Source organism: Camelina sativa, chromosome 7 (assembly GCF_000633955.1).
Source record: "Camelina sativa cultivar DH55 chromosome 7, Cs, whole genome shotgun sequence".
NCBI classification, from domain to species: Eukaryota; Viridiplantae; Streptophyta; class Magnoliopsida; order Brassicales; family Brassicaceae; genus Camelina; species Camelina sativa.
In genome coordinates, this window is record NC_025691.1 from 16887105 (window position 1) to 16909595 (window position 22491).

The window sequence follows — 22491 nt, forward strand, 5'->3', positions numbered from 1 at the left end:
CATGTGAAAGGTCGCTCGACTAATTAACACAGAAAGAGTTTAGGCCAATATATAATTAGAACAATTCTGCCACTGCCCAATTTAAATTTGTAAAGCCGACTCAACTTAAATATTGGGTTAGTTTTTTTGTTGATCAACAGTTTAGATTATAATTAGATCAAAACCACGTTGAACAAAAATAATTCGAAATATGTGGTAATGCCCATAGAGAGGCGAACCCGGTTTAGTTTCTAGATCATTAAAAACTGAATTTTGTACTTGTTGCTGAATGTGTAATCTTTAGAAAAATATTCTTTCACATTACGTTGAAAATATAATTAGAACTTTAACAAAGGTTGCTATATCTATTAGGATTTGAACCGTGACTATATACTATCTCAGTTTTACTTTTTCGTTATAATTCGGAATCTTATACTCTTTCCGTTTCAAAATATATGATGTTTTAACTAAAGCACGTAGATTAAGAAGTCTTTACTTTTAACAAGTTCAACTAATCAAAAACAATACTGCATAATATAAAATACTAAACTAATCTAAAAGTTGCATAGAAACTTGAAAACATCCTATATTATGAAACAAAAAACCTTTTCTAAAACATCTTATATTTTAAAACGGGGGGAGTAGTTATCTATATTGAATTGTGTGTATTTGTTTTTTTTTTAATAAAAGAAGTAACAGAAGTTAGGTTAGACATCGCTATTCAATGCCGGTTGGTTTAATGAAAAGATCAAACTACCGAATCTAACCAATAAACGTTGACATAATTAATTTAGTAAAAAAGCAAAATAGACTACTAGCATGCAACTAATGATTTTAGTCAAAGTGATTCGTTGAGATAACTCAGATGAGTAAGTAGTATAGATAGGAGCTAGATAATGTTAATAATAATCACAATTATGTATGGAGCTACATAATGAACAATGCGGCAATTCGACCAAACTCTGTTACCACAATGTCTCCGCCACGCCGCCATCACACTTTTTTCTCGCTTGCATGCCAATTTTAAAGTTCAAACCCCTTTCTCTATTTACTATTTTATCCTCAAGTAACTTCGTTTTCAGATTCTCACCGTCTCCAAATATTTTGGCAAATCATTATTAAATTGCCAACCATTAAACTGCGGTCTTGATTAAAAAAAATATATATATAAAAACAAACGCCGGACAGATGTAAACAAGCATGTAAACCTTTGACTGGTTTTGGTTGATGATCGAGCACGCGCTACGAATGAGAGTTAGGAGACAAAACTTCAAAGCATAGTATAGCATATAGTACTTAGAAAATAAAACCAGTTAGTGACAGCAAAGTTCATGTAATATCATATATAAAAAAGATAGAAGTTAACAATTTTTTTAACAAGTTACTATAATTCCTTTTTGGTACAAAGCTTACGATGATTATTTCATGACTATGAATTTTGATTTAAAGTATTACTTATAAATGTACTTATAAATAAAATGGTTTATTTTTGACGTACTATAAAATAAAATAAAGCAAAAAAAATTTATGTACAAATTTTTACTACTTTTTTTTTTGTCGTTTGCTGATACCATTTAAATAAATTTTCACTTACCTAAATACATTTCTTATTCTTGTCATTTACTTCATAAATTCATAAACTACATAACAAAATCTACGGATTTTATAGTATAAGTTCTCTTTAAAATCTATACATATTTATTACTTTCAAATTATGAAATTCTTTAAGCAAAAAATACACTACACGTCACTAAATTACACACAAACAAGACGGCAAAGCCCCGTCCCTTGTTAATTGTTATGATCTCTCCGACCAAACCCATTAGCTTCTCCCTTCTTAAATACCTCTTTCCTTCTTCTTAAGATCTGACCCGTACTGTACTTTCCCTCAAACCCAAACACACAAAAAAACCCTTTTTCTTGTAGCTTCCTCTCTTTAAAATGCGTATGAGCTGTAACGGATGTCGAGTTCTTCGAAAAGGCTGCAGTGACAACTGTAGCATAAGGCCTTGTCTTCAATGGATCAAATCCGCTGAATCTCAAGCCAACGCCACCGTCTTCCTAGCCAAATTCTACGGCCGTGCCGGCCTCATGAACCTCCTCAGTACCGGTCCTGACCACCTCCGTCCTGGTACTAATTAAAACATCTCTCGTTATGTTTTACTTGTTATTGTTCGTTATAGTTCATTGATGAGTTCTCGACCGAAGCTCATACATCTTTTAATACTGGGACTATAAGAGTCATAAAAATCGCAATATTTTGTTCATTTCCCTAGCATGCAACTAATGATTTTTATTTTCTTTGGCAGGAATATTTAGGTCATTGTTGTACGAAGCATGCGGGAGGATTGTGAATCCGATATATGGATCAGTCGGGTTATTGTGGTCTGGAAATTGGCATCTTTGTCAAGCGGCGGTAGAGGCAGTGATGAGAGGCTCTCCGGTGACTCCGATCGCTTGTGACGCGGCGGTTACGAGTCAGGATCCTCCTTTTAACAACAAAAAGCTTTGTGACATAAGACACGTGTCAAGCAAGGAGGAGAACGTGAAGAGACGGAGCCGTGGTGCATGCAAGGGAGAGAGAAACGTGAGGTCACAGAGTCACGAGTCATCGCTTAGTCACGAGTCGCCAGTGTCTTCGGAAGGGACGACGACGNTATATGGATCAGTCGGGTTATTGTGGTCTGGAAATTGGCATCTTTGTCAAGCGGCGGTAGAGGCAGTGATGAGAGGCTCTCCGGTGACTCCGATCGCTTGTGACGCGGCGGTTACGAGTCAGGCTCATCCTTTTAACAACAACAAGCTTTGTGACATAAGACACGTGTCAAGCAAGGAGGAGAACGTGAAGAGACGGAGCCGTGGTGCATGCAAGGGAGAGAGAAACGTGAGGTCACAGAGTCACGAGTCATCGCTTAGTCACGAGTCGCCAGTGTCTTCGGAAGGGACGACGACGGAGGAACCAAAGAGTTGGATCGGGCTTGAGCTGACTTTGGGGTTAGAGCCTTTGGCACGTGGGAGTCACGTGGTGGTGCCGATGAAGAAAAGAAAGTTGGAGAGGTGTGGCACGTCTGAGGATGAGGACACGTGTAAGATTGAGCTCGGACTCGTGTGTAGTGAGTGAATGGTCCCTTTTGTTTTAGCTGGTCTTTATTACAAGTTTTGTAGTTGAGTTTTAGATGTACAAATAGAGATTAACGAATCTCTCTCTTTTTTTCCTTTTACTTTTGTTTTTTGTTGTTTTGCTTGTTTTGTTTTCTTCATAAATGTGTAGGAATGATAAAGAGGTTTTAACTTAACAAATCTGCTATTTTCAAAAATCTCTAGGATTTAAATACAAAAAAAAATATAGATAATAGATAATCTCTGTGATTACCTGAAGATCTTACCAATCTGGATCACGATTAAAGAGATTGCAAGAAACATCGGTCAGGTTACTCATGTGACTTTTGATCCATTGAAGCCGCAAAGTAATTAAGGGTTATGTCAGGGTTCGTATTCTGTTTGATGTGATCAGACTTTTAAAAAACTTTTGAGAGTTGCAACTTTCAACCGGTGAGCTCATTAGAATTGGGATTAAATATGAGAGAATTAGGAAACGTTGCTACCAATGTCACAGGCTCACTCATGACAAGGAACGATGTCCTTTTAACCCCTCAAACCGGTAACTAATTGCTACGGGAGGAGCCAAACCAGCACCAACTGTTCCTCCACGGTTAATACCGAGAATCAGTAAGGATGATCCTCTATTTTGGGGTTTTAACTAATGATGATGTTGGTATTGATGTTGTTTCGGATAAACCAAAAATTGCTAAAGAAGTGCTTGATGAGATGTGACAATATCTTTCTGTAGCTGATCCAAAGTTGAAGCAGATACATATTGACATGATTTAAAAGTCAGTGTGGGATTTGGCAGGGGATACGGAGGGTCAACGAACATGTTTACAGCTAGAAGCTCCTCCTGTCATCACTACAGACGTGAACAAGGCTAAAGATTTGGTGTTTAACTTCGAAGGTGCAAGCTTAGTCACAACCCCAACATCAGAACGCTCTGAGCCTATAAGAAGATCTGAAAGTGCTTTACAACAGCTGTCTTATAATGATCAATCTGATGCTACGTCATGTGCTTCAGCTCCTGCTTTTCTCGTCGATCCTATGGGTTTACGAACTAGTTTTAAGACTGGTTCTACCGAGATTAATGCGAAACAACCTAATAAGAGGAGAAGACCAAGTCAATGGAAGCGTAAAGCTCAAAAAACATAGGAAGGTTTGGACACTAATCACCCGGTTGCTACTACTGAGACAGAGGAGGGAGTGGCAATGAAGCGAAAAGCTGCGAATAGGAATGCGGATTCTGTTAAAATGTCTAAACGCGATACTCAAGAGGTGGTTTCAAATGGGGAACCGCTGCTGCAATAATGAGTTTCATGAGCTGGAATTGTCAAGGATTGGGGGGCGACTTGACAATTCCAACACTGCGGGACATACGACGGCAGGATTTCCCGGACTTTCTGTTCCTCCTGGAGACCAAAAACTCCAGGCCGTATGTAAGTAATGTTCAAAGATCCTTGGGATATGATCATTCACACATGGTGGATCCAAATGGCTTGAGTGGAGGTCTCTCCTTATTTTGGAAAGCAGCTTATGAGGTGGAGTCATTAGCTCGGATCATCGTGCTATTGATGTCAAGGTGAAGCTTGGTACACTCGAATTTTTCGTCTCTTGTGTCTATGGAGACCCAATTTCTCAATATCGTCAAGCAGTGTGGGATACTTTAACAAGCATTAGTACTACAAGAGATGATCCCTGGTTGGTTTTGGGGGATCTGAATGAAATCAGGGATAACACAGAAAAACTAGGTGGACCATCACGGGCAGAATCTTCCTTCTTTCCTTTTCGAAGAATGATTGATGATTTTCGTCTACGGGAGGTCCCTAGTATTGGCAATAAGTTCTCCTGGGCTGGAGAACGACATAAAATGTGGATACAATGTTGCTTGGACAGAGCATTGGGTAATGCAGCTTGGTTTCACTTGTTTCCACGAGCAAACTGAGTATTTGGAGCGCATCAGGTATGATCATCGACCACTTTTGATACGATTTGTGAATGAAAACATGGCTAAGCGAGGTTGGTTCCTTTTTAATAAACGATGGGTAGCGAAGCCGGATTTTGATAACGTTGTTAAAACGGGCTGGTCACATGGGGACATGATGGGCCAGACGTCCCTAATGAGCAGGATTGCAGACTGCAGAAGAGTGATTTCAAAGTGGAAGAACGATACTAACCAGAACTCTAAAGAGCGTATCACCTTGCTGCAGTGTCAGTTGGATGCGGAAGGAACCAAGTTGCATCCGGACCTCTATTTAATGCAGAACCTTCGTTGGGATCTAGTTGAAGCTTACAGAGAGGAAGAACTGTACTGGAAGAAGCTTAGTAAGGAGAAATGGGTGCGTGAAGGAGACCGGAACACTAGGTTTTTTTCATGGGAGTGTACAGAGGAGGAAGGTGCAGAACATGATTCTCTCATTATTGGATCGAAATGGGGTTGAACAGTTTACAAAAGGTTCGAAAGGAGAGGTTGCAGTGGAATACTTTCAGACACTATTTGCTAGCTCTAATCCGACCAATATTACAGAGGCTTTGGATAGTATGCTGCCGAGAGTTACTGAACAGATGAATACTGCACTAACACGACCGGTGACAGGTGATGAAATCAAGACTGCAGTTTTAGTATTAGAGGGGACAGTACACCAGGAGCGGATGGCATGTCAGGCCACTTCTATCAGATGTATTGGGATACAGTTGGTCCTCAGGTGATTGAAGAGGTGCAAAATTTTTTCAATTCTGGAGCATTACCTGCAGAGTGGAACTTCAAACAAATTTGCTTAATCCCTAAGAAACCTAATCCTTCGAAGATGACTGACCTGCGTCTGATAAGCTTGTGTTCCATTTTGCATAAGATCGTCTCTAAATTTCTTTGTAATCGTCTCAAGGTGTTTTTACCGACTATTGTCTCGGATACTCAAGGAGCCTTTGTTTCTGGCCGATTGATATCTGACAATATCTTGCTTGCTCATGAGATGATACATGCACTCCATGTGGAGTGGAGCTTCTTGGAAGAATTGCTTATACGTCTTGGTTTTAAAGTCAAATGGGTCCAATGGGTGATGAGTTGCAACAGCTCTATCTCTTATTCAGTTCTCCTTAATGGAGCACCTTATGGTTATATCAAGCCTGAGAGAGGCCTGAGACAGGGAGATCCTCTAGCACCGTTCTTGTTTATTCTCTGTGTAGAAGCTCTGGTACATATCATGAATAAGGCAGAAGTGGATGGAAGGGTAACAGGGATGAAACTTACCTCTGCTTGTCCATCAATCCCACATCTGCTTTTTTGCTGATGATAGCTAATTTCTATGCCAAGCTTCTCTGTCGGAGTGTTCTGAGTTTCTGAAATGCTTAAAGCTGTATGGAGACACGTCAGGACAGGAGATCAACTTCTAAAAGTCTTCGATCACGTTTGGGAAGAGGATTGATCCCTATATGCGACACTTACTAAGATTATTTACTAGTACTGAGCAAGAGGGTGGAGCTGGAACTTACCTGGGACTACCAGAGTGCTTTAGTGGTTATAAGAGATATCTTCTGAACTACATTACTGACCGCTTAAAATCGCAACAGCTCTATCTCAGACGGTTCAGGATCCACATATCCTTATTGCAGCAACATTAGCAGACTCAGAGGAATGGCTTAAAAACAGCAACTCACAAATGAGGCAATTGCTCTGGTTGATCGTATAAGGGTAAAGGAGTCTCCAAGATGGCTTAAACCGAGGCCAGGCGTATTAAAATGTAATGTTCACTCTTGATGGTTGAATGATTCTTACTTCTGTGGTGGAGCATGGATCTTACGCAATCATAATGGTGACGTCCTTTATCATGCGAGGGATGCTTTTTTGCCTCGAATCAACAGGATATCTGCAGAGTTAAATGGTATTGGCTGGTGTCTCCAAAGCTTGTGTGATCTCAATATACCCAGCTGTGAGGTATGGGCTAATTGTCAAGCGGCAATAACAGTTCTTCAAACACCGCAGGATTGGCCAAAGTATCGGTCAGAAGTGTCAAGAATCACTAGAGTAGTACGGGTGATGAAGGAGGTTTCCTTTAAGCTCTCCTCACCGAAAGCCATAGGTTTGGCTAGGGATATTGCTTCGAGTGTTACACGGGATGGACAATTCACTTCATATTTGGCTTTGGGTGGTCCGGCATGGTTACACAACTTGATTGAGCGTGACAAACGTGATGGAGGTTGAGGTCTTGCCTGTTATGGATTGCTCTTTCTTCAGGATTATGACTTTATTTCTTCTCTGTTTTCTCTTTGTTTATTCCTTGTTTTCAAACTCTTTGGTTAATTTATGAATCCAGCGTTAAAAAAAAGGTTGCTTGATGGCAACATTTTTTTTTTTTTCGAATTTCAAATGTGATATTTGTTATATAATTATATATAACTTGAAAATATAAGTTATATTGTTAACAATTGTACTCCACAAATTTGCAAAGACGCACACACTAAAAATACAAAATAAAGCTTAATCTAAACTTAAACAAAGATTCGGGTTTTGAGTAACAACTAACTAAAAAGCAGCTTTAAATAAGGAAACAAACAATTCAAACTCAAAGAGAACAAATGCACAACTAAGAACAGTTTTAAAATGAAGATGAAACAAGAGAACCTTGGACAAGGTTAATGACTTGGGGATAGCTAATCAATTCTATGTCTAAGCAACAATCAAGAACAATCCTAAGACTAAGAACACTTATGCAAATCAATTCATTTCCATGATAGAGATTCTATGCTAATCAAATAATAATCAACAATTTCCAAAGATAACCACAAGATAAACATGCATTATAAACAAGTCTAAATACCACTAATTATCCTAATCATCAATTTCCATTGACTAGGAATGCAAAACTCTTGAATAGGATGTGGTTCAGGAATTTCAACAAACATCTTCAAGATATGGAAATCCTAATATCTAGATTCAAGCTTGATCAAGGCTATCTAGCAATATTATCTACTCCTGGGTTTTTGGTTTAACCGGGTTATTCGGATCGGGTTGTTCGGTTTAAGGAAAATTCAGTTTTTAAAATGTCCCACCGAATAGACCAGAAATAAAATTCGGTTCGGGTCGGTTCAAAAGTCGGTTTATTCGTGTCGGTTATTGACTAAAATTTATATTCCGAAATTGAACCGAAATTTTTTTTCTTTGATTTATTCGGTTTCTATTTCGGTTTACATATTAAAAATTGAAATCCACTAAAAACCCATTACAAATACAATATATCAGTTCTCATGAGCGGTTGTGGCTGTGGCTAGCTGTGATGGTAACGGTGACAGCAACGGCGTACGCCGACAGCCCTATTTCACCTTTAAGTGAGGTTGCATTGAACGAGGTTTATGAGTCTGTTTCTATCATTTTCACTAAAACAAGAAAGAAACAACTAAATCAGTCAATATTAATCATGACGTCTAAGATCTAGACAACGAAAAAGTATGCAAGACCAATAATCAAATCCAAACACAAACCTCACGCTGTAAGGTCATTGAAGGTAGATCAAGTTGAGGGTGCCATTGTTAATTATGGATTAAAGCTTCGATTTAAAAGAAAAAAATAAACAAAGGGAATATGAGTAGAAAGACGAGAACTAAGAAGACCAAGGTGTAGTAGAGTCTAGAAAAAGAGGAAGGAGAAGAAGAATGCAGATCGTAAAGGAGAAGAGAGTGGAAGGAGGCGAGATGTTTTTTTTCTTGGATGGATGTAATGAATTATATCTAGGGTTTTAAGTTTTTATATGATGTTCCTCATAACCAAATAAACCGATTGGTAATCAAATACCGAATCGAGAAAACCGAAATCCGAATTCCTACAATAATTGTACCGATCGGTTTACTTCTCTTCTCTCATTCACTGCCGAAAACCGAATGTCTCGGTTTGATCTGTTCGGTTTGATCGGTTATTGTCGATTGCCCAGCAACAGATACATAAACCCCTAGACAGCAAAGATCAACCATCTATCCCCCTAATCTACCAAGCCCAAAGTCCTACAAGATCTACTCACTCCTAATCATGATCACACAAAGGAAAAAGCTTGATCTTTGTGAAATCATAACAAGGGGATTATAGATTAGGAGAAATGAAGAAAAAATTACTAATAAAAACTTGAAATCAAACAAAGGTTTCCATCGCTAGAAAACTCCTTATCAAGTTGGGATACTTGGTGAGCAGAACACTGAAAGTTCAGTAAGGTTGAGATGTCCTCCTACATAAATAGAGGCTGTGTCACATCGCTGCCTAGGAGTTCCTTGTAGTACTCAACACAATGACTTTGAATGCCTTGTTGAGAATCTATGATATTTCCGGTGTCGTCAGCTAGATGGTGTATATGATTTGCAGCCTGCCTACGCTTAGTCATTCTATGAAAGTATGCAGTATTTTGATCACCTTCTCTTAGCCAAGTAACACTCGATCTTTGACGGAAGAAACTCTCCTCGGCCCTTGATAACATCTCCCATTTTTGAGTGGCCTGCATCTCTTGTTCCGCATTGACCGCTGACGGATTGGACAGCATTCTTACTTGCGAATCTGACATCTCCACAAAAGCCTCTTGCACTCTCTTCTCCAAATCAGAAAAATTCTGCTTACTAAAATCCCTGATGAACTTTTTCAGGGCACTGAGTTTTGCTGAAACCCTAAACATCTCGGAACCCACTGCAGTTATAGAAAACCAGCTGTTAGAGATCATGTGAATAAACTCAGGGCTCTGTAGAAGGAAGTTAGAGAACATGAAAGGCTTTTTCCTCTTCGGAAGAGCAGAGTTTAGAGAAATGACACAAGGGGAGTGGTCTGAGAACTGAGGAGCCCCAAAGAAACCCATGGATTAAGGGAAGAGATCATGCCATTCATCATTGACCAAAATCCTGTCAATCTTCTTAGCCACAGGGTCAGATTTCCTTTTGTTCCACCAAGTGAAAGAACAACCTCTGTAATTTAGATCAGATAAAGAAGCTTCCAAGATAGAGTCGTAAAACTGCCGCATTTGCCGATCCATGTTCTGGTTTTGTCTGGTAGAGTGTTCTGACGCCAAAAGGATTTGATTGAAATCACCTAGAACTGCCCATGCTTTGCCTTGAACACTGGTATTAGAGGCTAGGTCCACGATCTCATTCCATAGCAGGTTTCTGGAGGCGGGATCATTTACAGCATAAACAAAAGAAACGATAAACCAGATGGGTTTATCTGGGAATTGAACTTCACATGTGACCATTTGCAGGGATTTAAAAAGTATCACTACCTTCACACTAGGGTGCCAAAGGACACATATGTTACAAAGCTCCGAGTAGGCATAGTTGTCTGCAAAGTGCCAACTAGGAAGCAATTCATTTACAAATTTTGCTAACTTCGGTTGCTTGACATGAGTCTCGACAATACTACCAAAAAGGGGTTTACTTAACCCATACCACCGTTTAAATCCACTTCTATGGGATTGCTTATTGAATCCGCGGACATTCCAACAAAAAATGTCATTCGACATAGACATAGAAAAAAAATTAATGAGATTTGGGACCAATGCCCCTGTAGCTTCTTCGATCTCTCTTAGAAACTACCTCCACGAACTCGTGTTCATCTTCTGAGATATAGTCGACATTTGCCTCGTCCTCACTAGAAAGTGTATCAGAAGAATCAGGCTCTGCTTCAGACGGGCCATCCTTTTCTGTCTCACCAGCATTTGCCAAAGTTTTAGTAGCAGCTGACTTGCTGGATTCACCTAGTAACAGGTGTTTGTCCTTTGATAAGAAAACTGTAGGTTTCAAAGTAGAGGAGGGGTGCTTCTTTACCTTCTGTACCTTGTCGACCTTGTCAGTAGTGGGGGTTTTCCGGTGAGTAACCTTCTCTTGGACCTCACTAGATGGGGTGCATATAGCCTTTGCTTGATCCAAACCTTTGCCTTTTAGTGGTTTCCTGCTGCCGTTTCCTTTTAATCTTGGGCAAGACACAGAGGAATGGCTTGTGGAGTTGCAACTTTTACAGGTAACCGGAGCTGATCTACAATGGGAGCATATAGGAGGCATCCACGGGCTTGATACTCTGACACGAGCTATATCACCAGTGTCAAACTGAACATTTACTGCTTCTGGGAGAGGCTTGCGAGGATCTATTATGGTAAACACTTTAGCTACTTCCAGATTTGTTTTGTTTGCTGTGGCAGGGTGAAGAAATTGGGATCTCCGACCAGACCTACAATAAGTTCGAGGCCGTCCTCGTGGAAAAATTGCAATGGTACATCTCTCAGTTCCAGCCAAATTGGAGCAGAGGTTAACTCAGGTTTAACTGGGACCGTACCTGGTTCCCAATCTCCCACAAACATGGTTTGTCCTTCAACTTGCCAAAGCCTTTGATTAACAACACGGCGACGAGTCTGGGAGTTTGGGATGCGAAAAAGGAAAGCATTGCCATCCAATTTTGAAACAGCGATATCTTTGAACTTAGGACTCCAAATACCGTTAAGAATAGGGTGTATTAGCGCTTGTGGAGGAGGGTCTGCATAGAATTGGCCAATAATGAAGGACTCCCACGACTTCATGTTTTTCTCAATAATTGAGTTTGGTATCTTCACACAGGCTTCACCTGAAGGCAGGATAAAAGCTTCCCCTTTCTTGGATAACCTCTTTGTATTGCTTTTGAATAAGCCTACCCATTCGTTGCTCTCGGCGGGCTGTGTTGATGGCGGAGACACTGTTCTCTGTGTCGTGGAATTAGAGATCACTGCATCAGCTTTATTGGTAGCCGGAAGCTGGGGGACATGTTCATGGCAAGCCTCACCGACTTTGGTGGCGACTTCATTGCAAGAGTCAACTGTTACTAGTTCTGTGTTGGCTGAGCTAACCTTGTGAACAGTAGCTGAGGCATTCAGACCTAGATTTAAGCTAGGAACTTTCGTCTGAGCAATGACTGAGCTGGTCGCCAGGACGGTAGCTGAGGCATCGCAAGACTGAATAGATTTAATCCGAGACACTGTGGTCGGAGACGCAGGTTTTACACCCAGATCTAGCGAAACATGGGAATTTTCGGCTGAGCCGGAGACATTAACCACGGCTGAGGCGATCTTTAGCGGGGATTTAGAGACAGACGGCTCGGGGAGTTGTTGTCCCTTTTCATTTGAGGAGGAGGAGACCGGAGAAACAGATCCTGACGGCGAAGAGACTCCTGAAGACTTCTTTTTTGCTTTCTTAGGTTTTATCTTCCCCATGAGGAGGGGAGGGCCTGTGATTAAAGGAAGGAAGGGGTTCCGACGCCGTGAGAGACGCCGGAGGTGGGCTGAGAAGATCGTCAATTTGCCTTCTTACAGAGAGAGGAACTTCAGCAAATTCGTTTTCATCTTCGAAGATGCTGACCTCCAACGTTCGTTTTCTTGAGATTTCCATCGATTCTCTTCCAATAAAAAAAGCAAAAATGACAACATAAACCGGTTTCAACCAAAGAAAGGTCGGAAAACAACAGCCTTAGCCAAGTCAAACTCTGGGCTATGCGAGCTGCCACTAACCGATCACAACCTAACCATAGACAAAGATGACGAGTTAAAGGTATAGAGAGAGAGAGAGAGAGAGAGAGAGTTGGAAGAAAATAGCTACAAAATTACTATTACGTACGTGGTGTTGTGGAGATATCGTCGCCATTGACATGTTTAGTTTTTTTCACTCAAGATTTTACTTTAGAAACCACATAAAAATTTGCAAGTGCACAATTATTCATACGTAGTATTTCAAAATCATTTATTCTTTTTGGGAAGAAAATACCAAACCAGCCTCGGAAGCAGTTAAAAATTATGATTGGTATTTCTAAAGAAGAAAATATGGGCTCCTAGCTAGGTATACCTGAAAGGCTTGAGGGTTCAACGAATAAACTTTTTAGTTATGTCAATGACAAGGTGAATGGTTGGTCAACAAAGTATTTGACGAAATGTGGGAAAGAGATATTAATTAAATCAGTTGCTCTCGTTTTCCCAACCTATGTTATGTCTTGCTTTAAACTTCCTCAGTATTTGACTTCTAAACTTACAAGCGCTATTTCTAATTTTTGGTGGAGTTCTAAAGATAACGATCAAGACTTAGATATGATTGTTTGGGGAAAACTGTGAAATAACGTGTGACGGAGGGTTGGATTTCCGAGATTTAGATATATTCAACGATCCAATGCTAGCTAAACAGTATTGGCGGTTAATTCAATACCCGAACTCCTTATTTGCTCCAGTACTGAAGGGTCGGTATTTTAGGAATATTCATACTTTGTTAGCCAAAAGCCTACGTCTCCATCGTTTGGCTGGAGAAGTATATTTTGACAAAAGGTTTAGTCGAACAAGGTGCACAATGGATGGTAGGCTCCAGGTAACTATTTTGGTTTGGAGAGACCCTTGGATCCCTGATCACCACCCACGACCTAAGAATGGGAGGGAGAGGATCCTGCACCCTAATCTTATGGTTGATCTGGTCACTAATAAGTGGCATTTGCCAATCCTTCAGAAAAATTATGGATCCTGAAGACGTTCAGATTATTCTTAGCTTGGCTATAAGTAAGTCTTACAAGCCTGATCGGTTGGTACGACACTATACAAGAATTGATAAGTATTCGGTTAAACCAGGGTATGGGATTGCACGAGAAATGGTTAACGATGTAGTATTTGGTCCAACTTGTACAGTCTTAAAAGCCAATGCATGGAATCTTCGCGTTGCACCCAAAATTAAGTATTTCTTTTGGCAAATTGCATATGGTACTCTCCTTGTGATGGACCGTTTAGTTCCCCGCGGTGTTCAATGTGATAATTGGTGCAAAAGATGTGATTCCGCGATTGAGACGATTAATCATGCTCTGTTTGAGTGTCTTCGCTCGCGTCAAACTTGGGATATGGTTCTGAATTCAGTTTTAACAGAGGGGTTTCCCTATGAGTCACTGTATTGAAGTTTGGATTTCATCTTTTCAGGGTGGTTTTCTCATTCTGGCGAACTGGATAATTATCATAAACTACCATGGATTTTACAGTCGCTATGGAAATATAAAAAATAAAAAAGAATTTCAAGGTACGTAATTAGAGCCTATTGATATTGTTAACCAGCTTTATGTGATAAAAAGTTATGGGAGGAGGCACAAATTCAAGTTGCAGATTCCTCGGGTACCTTAGGTTCCTCGGCACCCGTGGATCTGTGGGTTCCACAAGGTTCAGTTTCCCGTTGTAAGATAGATGATTCCTGGATAGCGTCAGACCTCAATTCGGGTTTGGGTTGGTGGTATTGTAACGGTGACGATCAGACCTTATTGATGGGCACTACAAGAAAACAAGCGTTTAGCGACTCCAAAAATCGTCGCAAAAACCTACTTTGCGACTACTACGCGACTATTTCAGATAGTCGCTAAAAAATGGTCGCAAAATTTAGGTGTCTCAAAATGGTCGCAATTTTACGACGGAATTATGAATCCCCTTATATAGTCGCTAATAAGCGACTCTTTACAGACTATTTATATTAGGAAGTTTCGGTCGTAAAAGTAGTTACAAGTCAGTCGCAAGTTAGTGATTAAATTGTGTGACCATTTTCAGACTCCTTTGTCGTCGCAAAATAGTCCTCGTTTATTAGTAACCAGTTTGCCACTAGTCCAATAATTTCATAGAAATAAATTTGGTCGCAATTTGGTGATATTTTAGCATATAATAAACCTGTTTATCTATCAAATTTGGAATGAATCACAATAAATTAAAATTGAAAACCAAATTACCACAAAAGATATCATAATCATTCAATAAACATAAAGATTAGCATAATCATTGTATTTACCAAAAAGATCATCCTAAAGCAAAAACAAGTAAAAAGTCTCAAACAAGCAATTCATGTTTTTTTTAGAAAACACAATGTTTAGAACTTGGAGTAAGTGGAGAAAGGGGATGTGGTGGCTGGTGTTGTGTCTAAGGCGGTGGCTGGTGAGTACCTGACACGGTGGCTGGTGGTATGATGTCTTCAGGTGTGGTTGTTGGTGTTGTTGCTGGTACTCTTGGTCGCAAGGAAGCAATAATAGTATCATATGCTGGATCTTTCTCTTTCACGTAGATGAGAAGCTCTTGATGCTCCTTCTCACGTCGGGCATTCTCAGCATCTAGATGAGCTATTTTCTTGCGAAGTTGTTCATGAAGCTCGAGAAGTGATGGTGGAGAAGATTCTGCATAGCTTTCCTTCCTTTTCCCTTTCCTAAGTGTCTCAACAAGAGATCCAAGACCAAAAAGGTTTTCCTTCNTCAACAAGAGATCCAAGACCAAAAAGGTTTCCCTTCTCATCTGTTTGAGTACACTAAAACAAAGAAAAACATCAAGGCTAGAAACAAGTCTTAAGAAATCAAAATGCTCAGCAAATAAAGAAACCATGCGGATTAAGAAAACTAAAATATGGATTAAGAAAGGAAAATACTCATTCTTTTCATCAAAATAAAGAAAGTTATCATTAAGAATAATCATACACACTCATCAAAATAAAGAAACTAAGGAGTTACCTTAAGAAAGATATCATTCTTTTCATCAATGCTGAGAGTACGATGAGTTGAACGTTCAGAAGAATTCCCTGAATTTTCTGGACCATCATCGTCCACTTCACACAGTCTCTCCTCTAATGTTTTCTCATAAGTCTCAACTACTTGTTTAGCTTTTTGATCAACAAACGATCCGTCAGCTCGAGTATGTGTCTTCATGAACACTTTGGCAAATGATACCGGACAGCCCAATTCTTCTTCCTACAAAGAAATTGTGAAATGTTAAAATCATGGAAACAAGGTGTTTAGGGTGTTATAATCATGGAAGCAATGTGTTTAGGGTGTTAAAATCATGGAAGCAATTTTAAATTACCATTTCTTGATGAACTTGCACATATGATTTCTGACCGGCAAGGTGTTTGTCGACTCCAAGACCACCACGATCGGAGATTCTACACTGTGAGGCATTTGAGCTCCTCTCCATTACATCAGGTTCGTTCCAATGATCACACATCTCAGCCCACAGTTCTGCACTGGTGATCCAAACAGGTTGTTTACCCCTGCTTTTAGCTTGACTAGCAATGCCTTTCATTTGTTTCTTGGCTATATTTAAGAACCCCTCTCTAACAAGCTCCGTAATCCCAGTATCCCAATAGAACTTCCGCTACATATTACAATTGAGTTAAGTTAGTGATGATAATAAGTCAGTTATGACAGATAATAAAACTTTGAAAGCTATAAGACATTACTGCAAATGTCCTGAAATATCTCTCTTGAATGGGTCTAGGAGTAACCTTCCAGCTGTAGTAAGGACCATCAAATTTCCTTCTAAATAATCCAGAAATCACCCGAGAAATTTTTCCTTTGTGTCTGTTAAACCTGTCACAAAACAAACACAATCACTCTTAACCACAATCAGTCTTGACCAATACAAATTAACACAATTATTCTTAACCAAACAATCAAACACAACCTCTAACTTAATCAACAAAACAATCAATCTCAACCTACCACTAAGAGCAAAGAGAACAATCTCAAGCTCAATCTCAAAACAAAACAAACAATCTCAATCTCAATCTCAATCTCAACTTAATCAACAAAACAAACAATTTCAATCTCAAAAAAAACAATCAATCTCAACCTACCAAACAATCAACCTAACACTAAGAGCAAAGAGAAATTACCATAGAGTCTCAACGCCTGGGATGGGATCGACAGACAGAACTGGGAGATGTTGTCGGCCTGGAAGAGCTAGCATAGCATCTAACAAATCTTGGTAGTCTTGTTCGGCTGGATTAGGGATAGGGTTTTCTTCTTCGGCAGGATTGGGATTAGGGTTTTCTTCTTCGTAATCCTCTTCCATGTTTAGGTCTGGTTGTTATTGTATGAGTGGAGGAACAGGAGGCGGTGGTTGAGGAGCAAGACGCGGTGGTTGAGAACCAAACCGCGGTGGTGGAGAAGCAACCCACAGTGGTGGAGAAGCAACCCCCGGTGGTTGAGAAGCAGGAGGCGAATGTTGTGTCCTCGGCGGAAACTGGGATGTCATAGTTCTATTTGAATTAGTCACGGACTGAGAGCCTGATGGATTCGAGGAGTGAGACGACGTTCCGACACCACTTCGACCTCCGCATGAAGTCCCACCATCGGAAGCCTGATTAACTGCGGCAGAACTGGGTTCCCTTGTACTCGCACAATTGTAAACCTAACACCTCCAGTGGATCTGCCTCCGCGACCCCTAACACCTCCAACGGATCTGCCTCCGCGACCCCTACCAGCCATTAGAGAGAGTTGAGAAAGAGGAGAAAGTTGAGAGGAGAAGAGGAGAGATTTGATCGATTTGAGAGGACAAGAGGAGAGATTCAAGAGGAGAAAGAAGAGAGATTTGAGAGGTTTTCGACACTTAGTCAAAAAATAGAAAGAGAGAAAGAATAGAGATTGTTTTGTTCTTTGCCTAGTAATTAAAGAAGAGGAATCGCAAAGTAGTCGCAAAAGAGACACATACTAAAAAAAAAAAGGGGGATATTACGCGCCTAAACCTTGGCAAAAAATAATAAAATGGTCAAATAGAGTAACACAATAGTCACAGAAGGGTAGGGAAATCGTTGCAAAGTTAATAGCAAGATAGTCGCAAAAAACAAGAGTCGCAAAGTTAGTAACAAGTTAGTCGCAAATTGTTACCCTATTGTGACTCTCCGACTTTAGTCACAATAAAATTTTTTGCAATCTATCATTTTTGACCAGTTCTATTGACATCAATCAACAATATGGACTCATGATTGTCTTATAGAGTATATGAAATAGTTTATGACCTTTAAATATTGTTTTCATATCTTTGTTTTGCAATTTTCATAAAATTACAAACCTTCTTATGAAATAACATGTACTCTTTACAATGATTTAGATATTATGAAATTTTTGTGTCTAAATACTGAAATGGAAAGCTTTGACAAATTTTATATGACTGATATTGATCAATTCAAAGTGGAAATGTGTATAGAAACATGCTCTAATGTGAAATTTCAAATTCAAAAAATCGAGAGTTGCTAAGGAGTCGAAAACCAGTATCTAATTCAGGTGTTAGACGCTAAACAGTAGCAAAAGAGTTGCAAATAAGTCGCACATGTCNAATATCTAATTCAGGTGTTAGACGCTAAACAGTCGCAAAAGAGTATCTAGCACAGGTGTTAAACGCTAAACAGTCGCAAAAGTAGTTGCACAGTAGTCGCAAAGTTAATAGCAAGATAGTCGCAAAAAACAAGAGTCGCAAAGTTAGTAATAAGTTAGTCGCAAATTGTTACCCTATTGTGACTCTCCGACTTTAGTCACAATACAAATTTTTGGAATCTATCATTTTTGATGAGTTCTATTGATATCAATCAACAATATGGACTCATGATTGTCTTATAGAGTATATGAAATAGTTTATGACCTTTAAATATTGTTTTCATATCTTTGTTTTGCAATTTTCATAAAATTACAAACCTTCTTATGAAATAACATGTACTCTTTACAATGATTTAGATATTATGAAATTTTTGTGTCTAAATACTGAAATGGAAAGCTTTGACAAATTTTATATGACTGATATTGATCAATTCAAAGTGGAAATGTGTATAGAAACATGCTCTAATGTGAAATTTCAAATTCAAAAAATCGAGAGTTGCTAAGGAGTCGAAAACCAGTATCTAATTCAGGTGTTAGACGCTAAACAGTAGCAAAAGAGTTGCAAATAAGTCGCACATGTCGTAGCACATTCGTCGCAAAAAAATAGGAGTTAGCAAGTTATCGATAAATAAACTTGTGACCGGAGTATACGTTGCAAAATCTTTGCTAATTTGTGACTCTTTGTGTTTTTATAAATTACCGTCACTGAACAGTCTCAAAATGCGATAGTTTTGCGACTATAATGTTTCCGTCGTAAATGTGCGACTGTTTTGCTTCTTCTGTAAANTGTGACTCTCCGACTTTAGTCACAATACAAATTTTTGGAATCTATCATTTTTGATGAGTTCTATTGATATCAATCAACAATATGGACTCATGATTGTCTTATAGAGTATATGAAATAGTTTATGACCTTTAAATATTGTTTTCATATCTTTGTTTTGCAATTTTCATAAAATTACAAACCTTCTTATGAAATAACATGTACTCTTTACAATGATTTAGATATTATGAAATTTTTGTGTCTAAATACTGAAATGGAAAGCTTTGATAAAGTTTATATGACTGATATTGATCAATTCAAAGTGGAAATGTGTATAGAAACATGTTAACATTTCTCTAATGTGAAATTTCAAATTCAAAAAATCGAGAGTTGCTAAGGATTCGCAAACCAATATCTAATTCAGGTGTTAGACGCTAAACAGTCGCAAAAGAGTATCTAGCACAGGTGTTAAACGCTAAACAGTCGCAAAAGTAGTTGCACAGTAGTCGCAAAGTTAATAGCAAGATAGTCGCAAAAAACAAGAGTCGCAAAGTTAGTAATAAGTTAGTCGCAAATTGTTACCCTATTGTGACTCTCCGACTTTAGTCACAATACAAATTTTTGGAATCTATCATTTTTGATGAGTTCTATTGATATCAATCAACAATATGGACTCATGATTGTCTTATAGAGTATATGAAATAGTTTATGACCTTTAAATATTGTTTTCATATCTTTGTTTTGCAATTTTCATAAAATTACAAACCTTCTTATGAAATAACATGTACTCTTTACAATGATTTAGATATTATGAAATTTTTGTGTCTAAATACTGAAATGGAAAGCTTTGACAAATTTTATATGACTGATATTGATCAATTCAAAGTGGAAATGTGTATAGAAACATGCTCTAATGTGAAATTTCAAATTCAAAAAATCGAGAGTTGCTAAGGAGTCGAAAACCAGTATCTAATTCAGGTGTTAGACGCTAAACAGTAGCAAAAGAGTTGCAAATAAGTCGCACATGTCGTAGCACATTCGTCGCAAAAAAATAGGAGTTAGCAAGTTATCGATAAATAAACTTGTGACCGGAGTATACGTTGCAAAATCTTTGCTAATTTGTGACTCTTTGTGTTTTTATAAATTACCGTCACTGAACAGTCTCAAAATGCGATAGTTTTGCGACTATAATGTTTCCGTCGTAAATGTGCGACTGTTTTGCTTCTTCTGTAAATTTGGTCGGGAAACAGTCGTAAATGAATCGCTAAGTGGTCGCTATTTTTTGCGACTGAATAAAGAGTCACAAGTGGTAGTCGCTAAACGCAGGTTTTCTTGTAGTGGGGAGCAAAACACCTCCAATGAAGTCCATCCCCTCTTCACTTGGAGTTAGAAGCACTGATTTGGGCCATGAAGAGTATTCTTGTTGGTGGGGTTGCGACGGATTGTGCAGAATTACTTGCGATGGTCTAAGATCCAGAAGACTGGCCGGCGTTCTCTAATCTACTAGATGATTTGCAACGGCTTCGGTATTCCTTTCCACTCTTTACCCTGTCGTATATCTCATGTTCTTCGAATCTAAAGGCAGATTGCCTCGCTCGGTCGTCTAGAATTTTAATAGTAAAAACTTCCTTTGTAAACTCTTTTCCTTTAATTTAAGCTACCAATCGTGGAGTTTCCTTCTAATGTGTGGATAACAAACAAAAAAAAAAGATCAAGCAAAAAAGAGAGTAAATTCAGAAAACAAAATATAGCTAAAACGACAATAAGTTGAAAGATTGTTTTTAAGTTTTTCTAATGACGAAAGTAATATTAAAGCAAGTAAACACGATGTATAAATTAAGAGAGGAAAAACGTTGCACATTAGAGATATTTACCAGGATCATAAAGGTTTCACAATACTTTATATGTTTCCAATGTTAAGGTATAGAGATTATCAACACACGATTATACTCGGAAACGTGCAAAGCAACACTTTTCTACTGTATCTTATTAATCAAATGTTAATGAGTACAAGATTGAATCTAAGCACTCGTAGAATCTTAAATTTTTACAATCTCACCACAATGATTCTAAGTGTTAAAAACTTTCTGCGGCTAACCCTAGACTATTTATACCCAATCTCGTAGAATCTTAACAAGAATATCTTCGAATACTCTTCGATATGGCAATGACTTGCTCCCCAAAGTCCTTTATTCCATAAACGTGGAGACAAATATTCTCCATATCTTCCCAGCTTATTTTGACTCTATCTTCAAAGCAGACTCATCACAATCCCATGACACATCACCTTGTCCAATCTTGTCCCGACACGTTAGCTCCGTTTACTTTTCTGAACTCATAGGTCTGTAGTTTGGTGCAGAGTCCTGTTCCATCACAGCTCTCTGTTCAACACAGCGATATGTTCCAACAGCTGCATCTTAAATCTCTCCATTTTTGACTCAGTTTGATACAAAAGCACCTCATACAAGTAATTTTGAAAACAAACATAAACAGAGGCAAGCAGCATGGCAACAAAACAGAGACCTAGTGCATTAACCAAACGAATATTAATTCAATCAAACCAAGTTCAAACTTATACAGACCAAAAGATAACAAGGTTCTGTAAAGAGATAATCAAACAAAAAAAACATAATAAGAACACAACAAGAAAGAAGAAAGATCAGCTCAAGCTCCCCCCACAAATCAAACTCCCCCTCATTCATCGGAGTCCGAATCATCATCTCCCCCTGCATGTTTGTCAAATATGAGTCAAAAACACAAAACAACTAACCAGCAAATAGAGCAAGGAGAAACGAACTTACCTTTAACTAAGGCTTCCTACAGAATCTTAATGGCCATATGCATGGCTTTGAAATCAGCAGACGAATCATCTTGGAGTTTAGACCTCACCGGCTTTGGCATAGGCTTCTTACCAGGAACAGGCTTGCGATCAAGTGTCAGACTGACAAGCTTCACAGGATTCTAAGCTTGTAACAGTTGATAGATCAGATTGGGAAACGGCAACCGAAAGGTTGACTAAGCTTGCAAACCAAGCTGAAGGATCTGATCATATACCATTCTTCCAAAATCAAAGGGAATCTAATGCATAATCATGTAGATGACCATGGTCCTGCTTGCTGAGATAGAACCATTATTAGCTGTAGGCATTCAGTTACTGCAACAAAGCTTGTGCAGTTCCTATGATCGGATTCCTGACAACAGCGGGAACCAACTGTTTGCAGAGCTTTACCTTTCCAACTGACATAAATAGTGCCAAGTCATCCTCCATAACCGCAGTAGTCTGTTGGTGTTGATCATGAAAATCTACCGACCTGAGACCAAACAACTCATCGATCTATGTATGGGATAAAACATACACCCAATCACTAACAAGGACCTCCACAGAATCCGTATCCACCTTCACCATTGGTAAATTAGCCCAAAACTCATACACCACATCAGCCACATAGGGACCGACCTTCGTAGCAGTTTTAAGCAGCCCAGACTTCGCAATCAGGGATCTAACTATGCCATCATCTAAAAA

The 22491-nt window shown here is 38.9% G+C and overlaps 2 protein-coding genes and 1 long non-coding RNA gene across 6 annotated transcripts; 1 reads left to right on the forward strand and 2 right to left on the reverse strand.

The window, feature by feature from the left end:
* On the forward strand, window positions 1729-3275 carry LOC104701311 (LOB domain-containing protein 40-like). Of its 2 annotated transcripts, none has more exons than XM_010416959.2 (3): window positions 1729-2110; window positions 2289-2604; window positions 2860-3275. In XM_010416959.2, exons 1-3 carry the CDS (start codon window positions 1921-1923, stop codon window positions 3098-3100), a joined length of 747 nt encoding a protein of 248 aa, XP_010415261.1. In that variant the 5' UTR covers window positions 1729-1920; the 3' UTR covers window positions 3101-3275. The 2 variants fall into 2 exon arrangements, with proteins under 2 accessions (XP_010415261.1, XP_019083213.1); XM_019227668.1 differs by having other exon boundaries at window positions 1731-2110; window positions 2289-2635; window positions 2933-3275.
* On the reverse strand, window positions 8152-8806 carry LOC109125639. Its single transcript, XR_002032744.1, has 2 exons — window positions 8563-8806; window positions 8152-8457 (listed from the first exon to the last, which is right to left on the reverse strand). It is a non-coding gene; the product is annotated as an uncharacterized LOC109125639 (long non-coding RNA).
* Window positions 10463-12776, reverse strand: LOC104701313. Of its 3 annotated transcripts, none has more exons than XR_753801.2 (2): window positions 10873-12666; window positions 10463-10748 (listed from the first exon to the last, which is right to left on the reverse strand). XR_753801.2 is itself a non-coding variant. In XM_010416960.1 (2 exons), exon 2 carries the CDS (start codon window positions 12282-12284, stop codon window positions 11211-11213), a length of 1074 nt encoding a protein of 357 aa, XP_010415262.1. In that variant the 5' UTR covers window positions 12285-12588; window positions 12685-12776; the 3' UTR covers window positions 10463-11210. The 3 variants fall into 3 exon arrangements, 1 of the variants encoding a protein (XP_010415262.1); XR_753800.2 differs by having other exon boundaries at window positions 10463-10802; XM_010416960.1 differs by adding an exon at window positions 12685-12776 and having other exon boundaries at window positions 10463-12588.

Bases quoted from the DNA above. Each gene is read 5' to 3' on its own strand.
- LOC104701313 (XM_010416960.1), bottom strand. From the start codon at position 12,284: ATGGGGAAGATAAAACCTAAGAAAGCAAAAAAGAAGTCTTCAGGAGTC.
- LOC104701311 (XM_010416959.2), top strand. From the start codon at position 1,921: ATGCGTATGAGCTGTAACGGATGTCGAGTTCTTCGAAAAGGCTGCAGT. The intron at 2,111-2,288 runs GTACTAATTAAA...TTTCTTTGGCAG, and splicing joins TCCTGACCACCTCCGTCCTG to GAATATTTAGGTCATTGTTG. The intron at 2,605-2,859 runs GTCGCCAGTGTC...CAAGGGAGAGAG, and splicing joins GAGTCATCGCTTAGTCACGA to AAACGTGAGGTCACAGAGTC.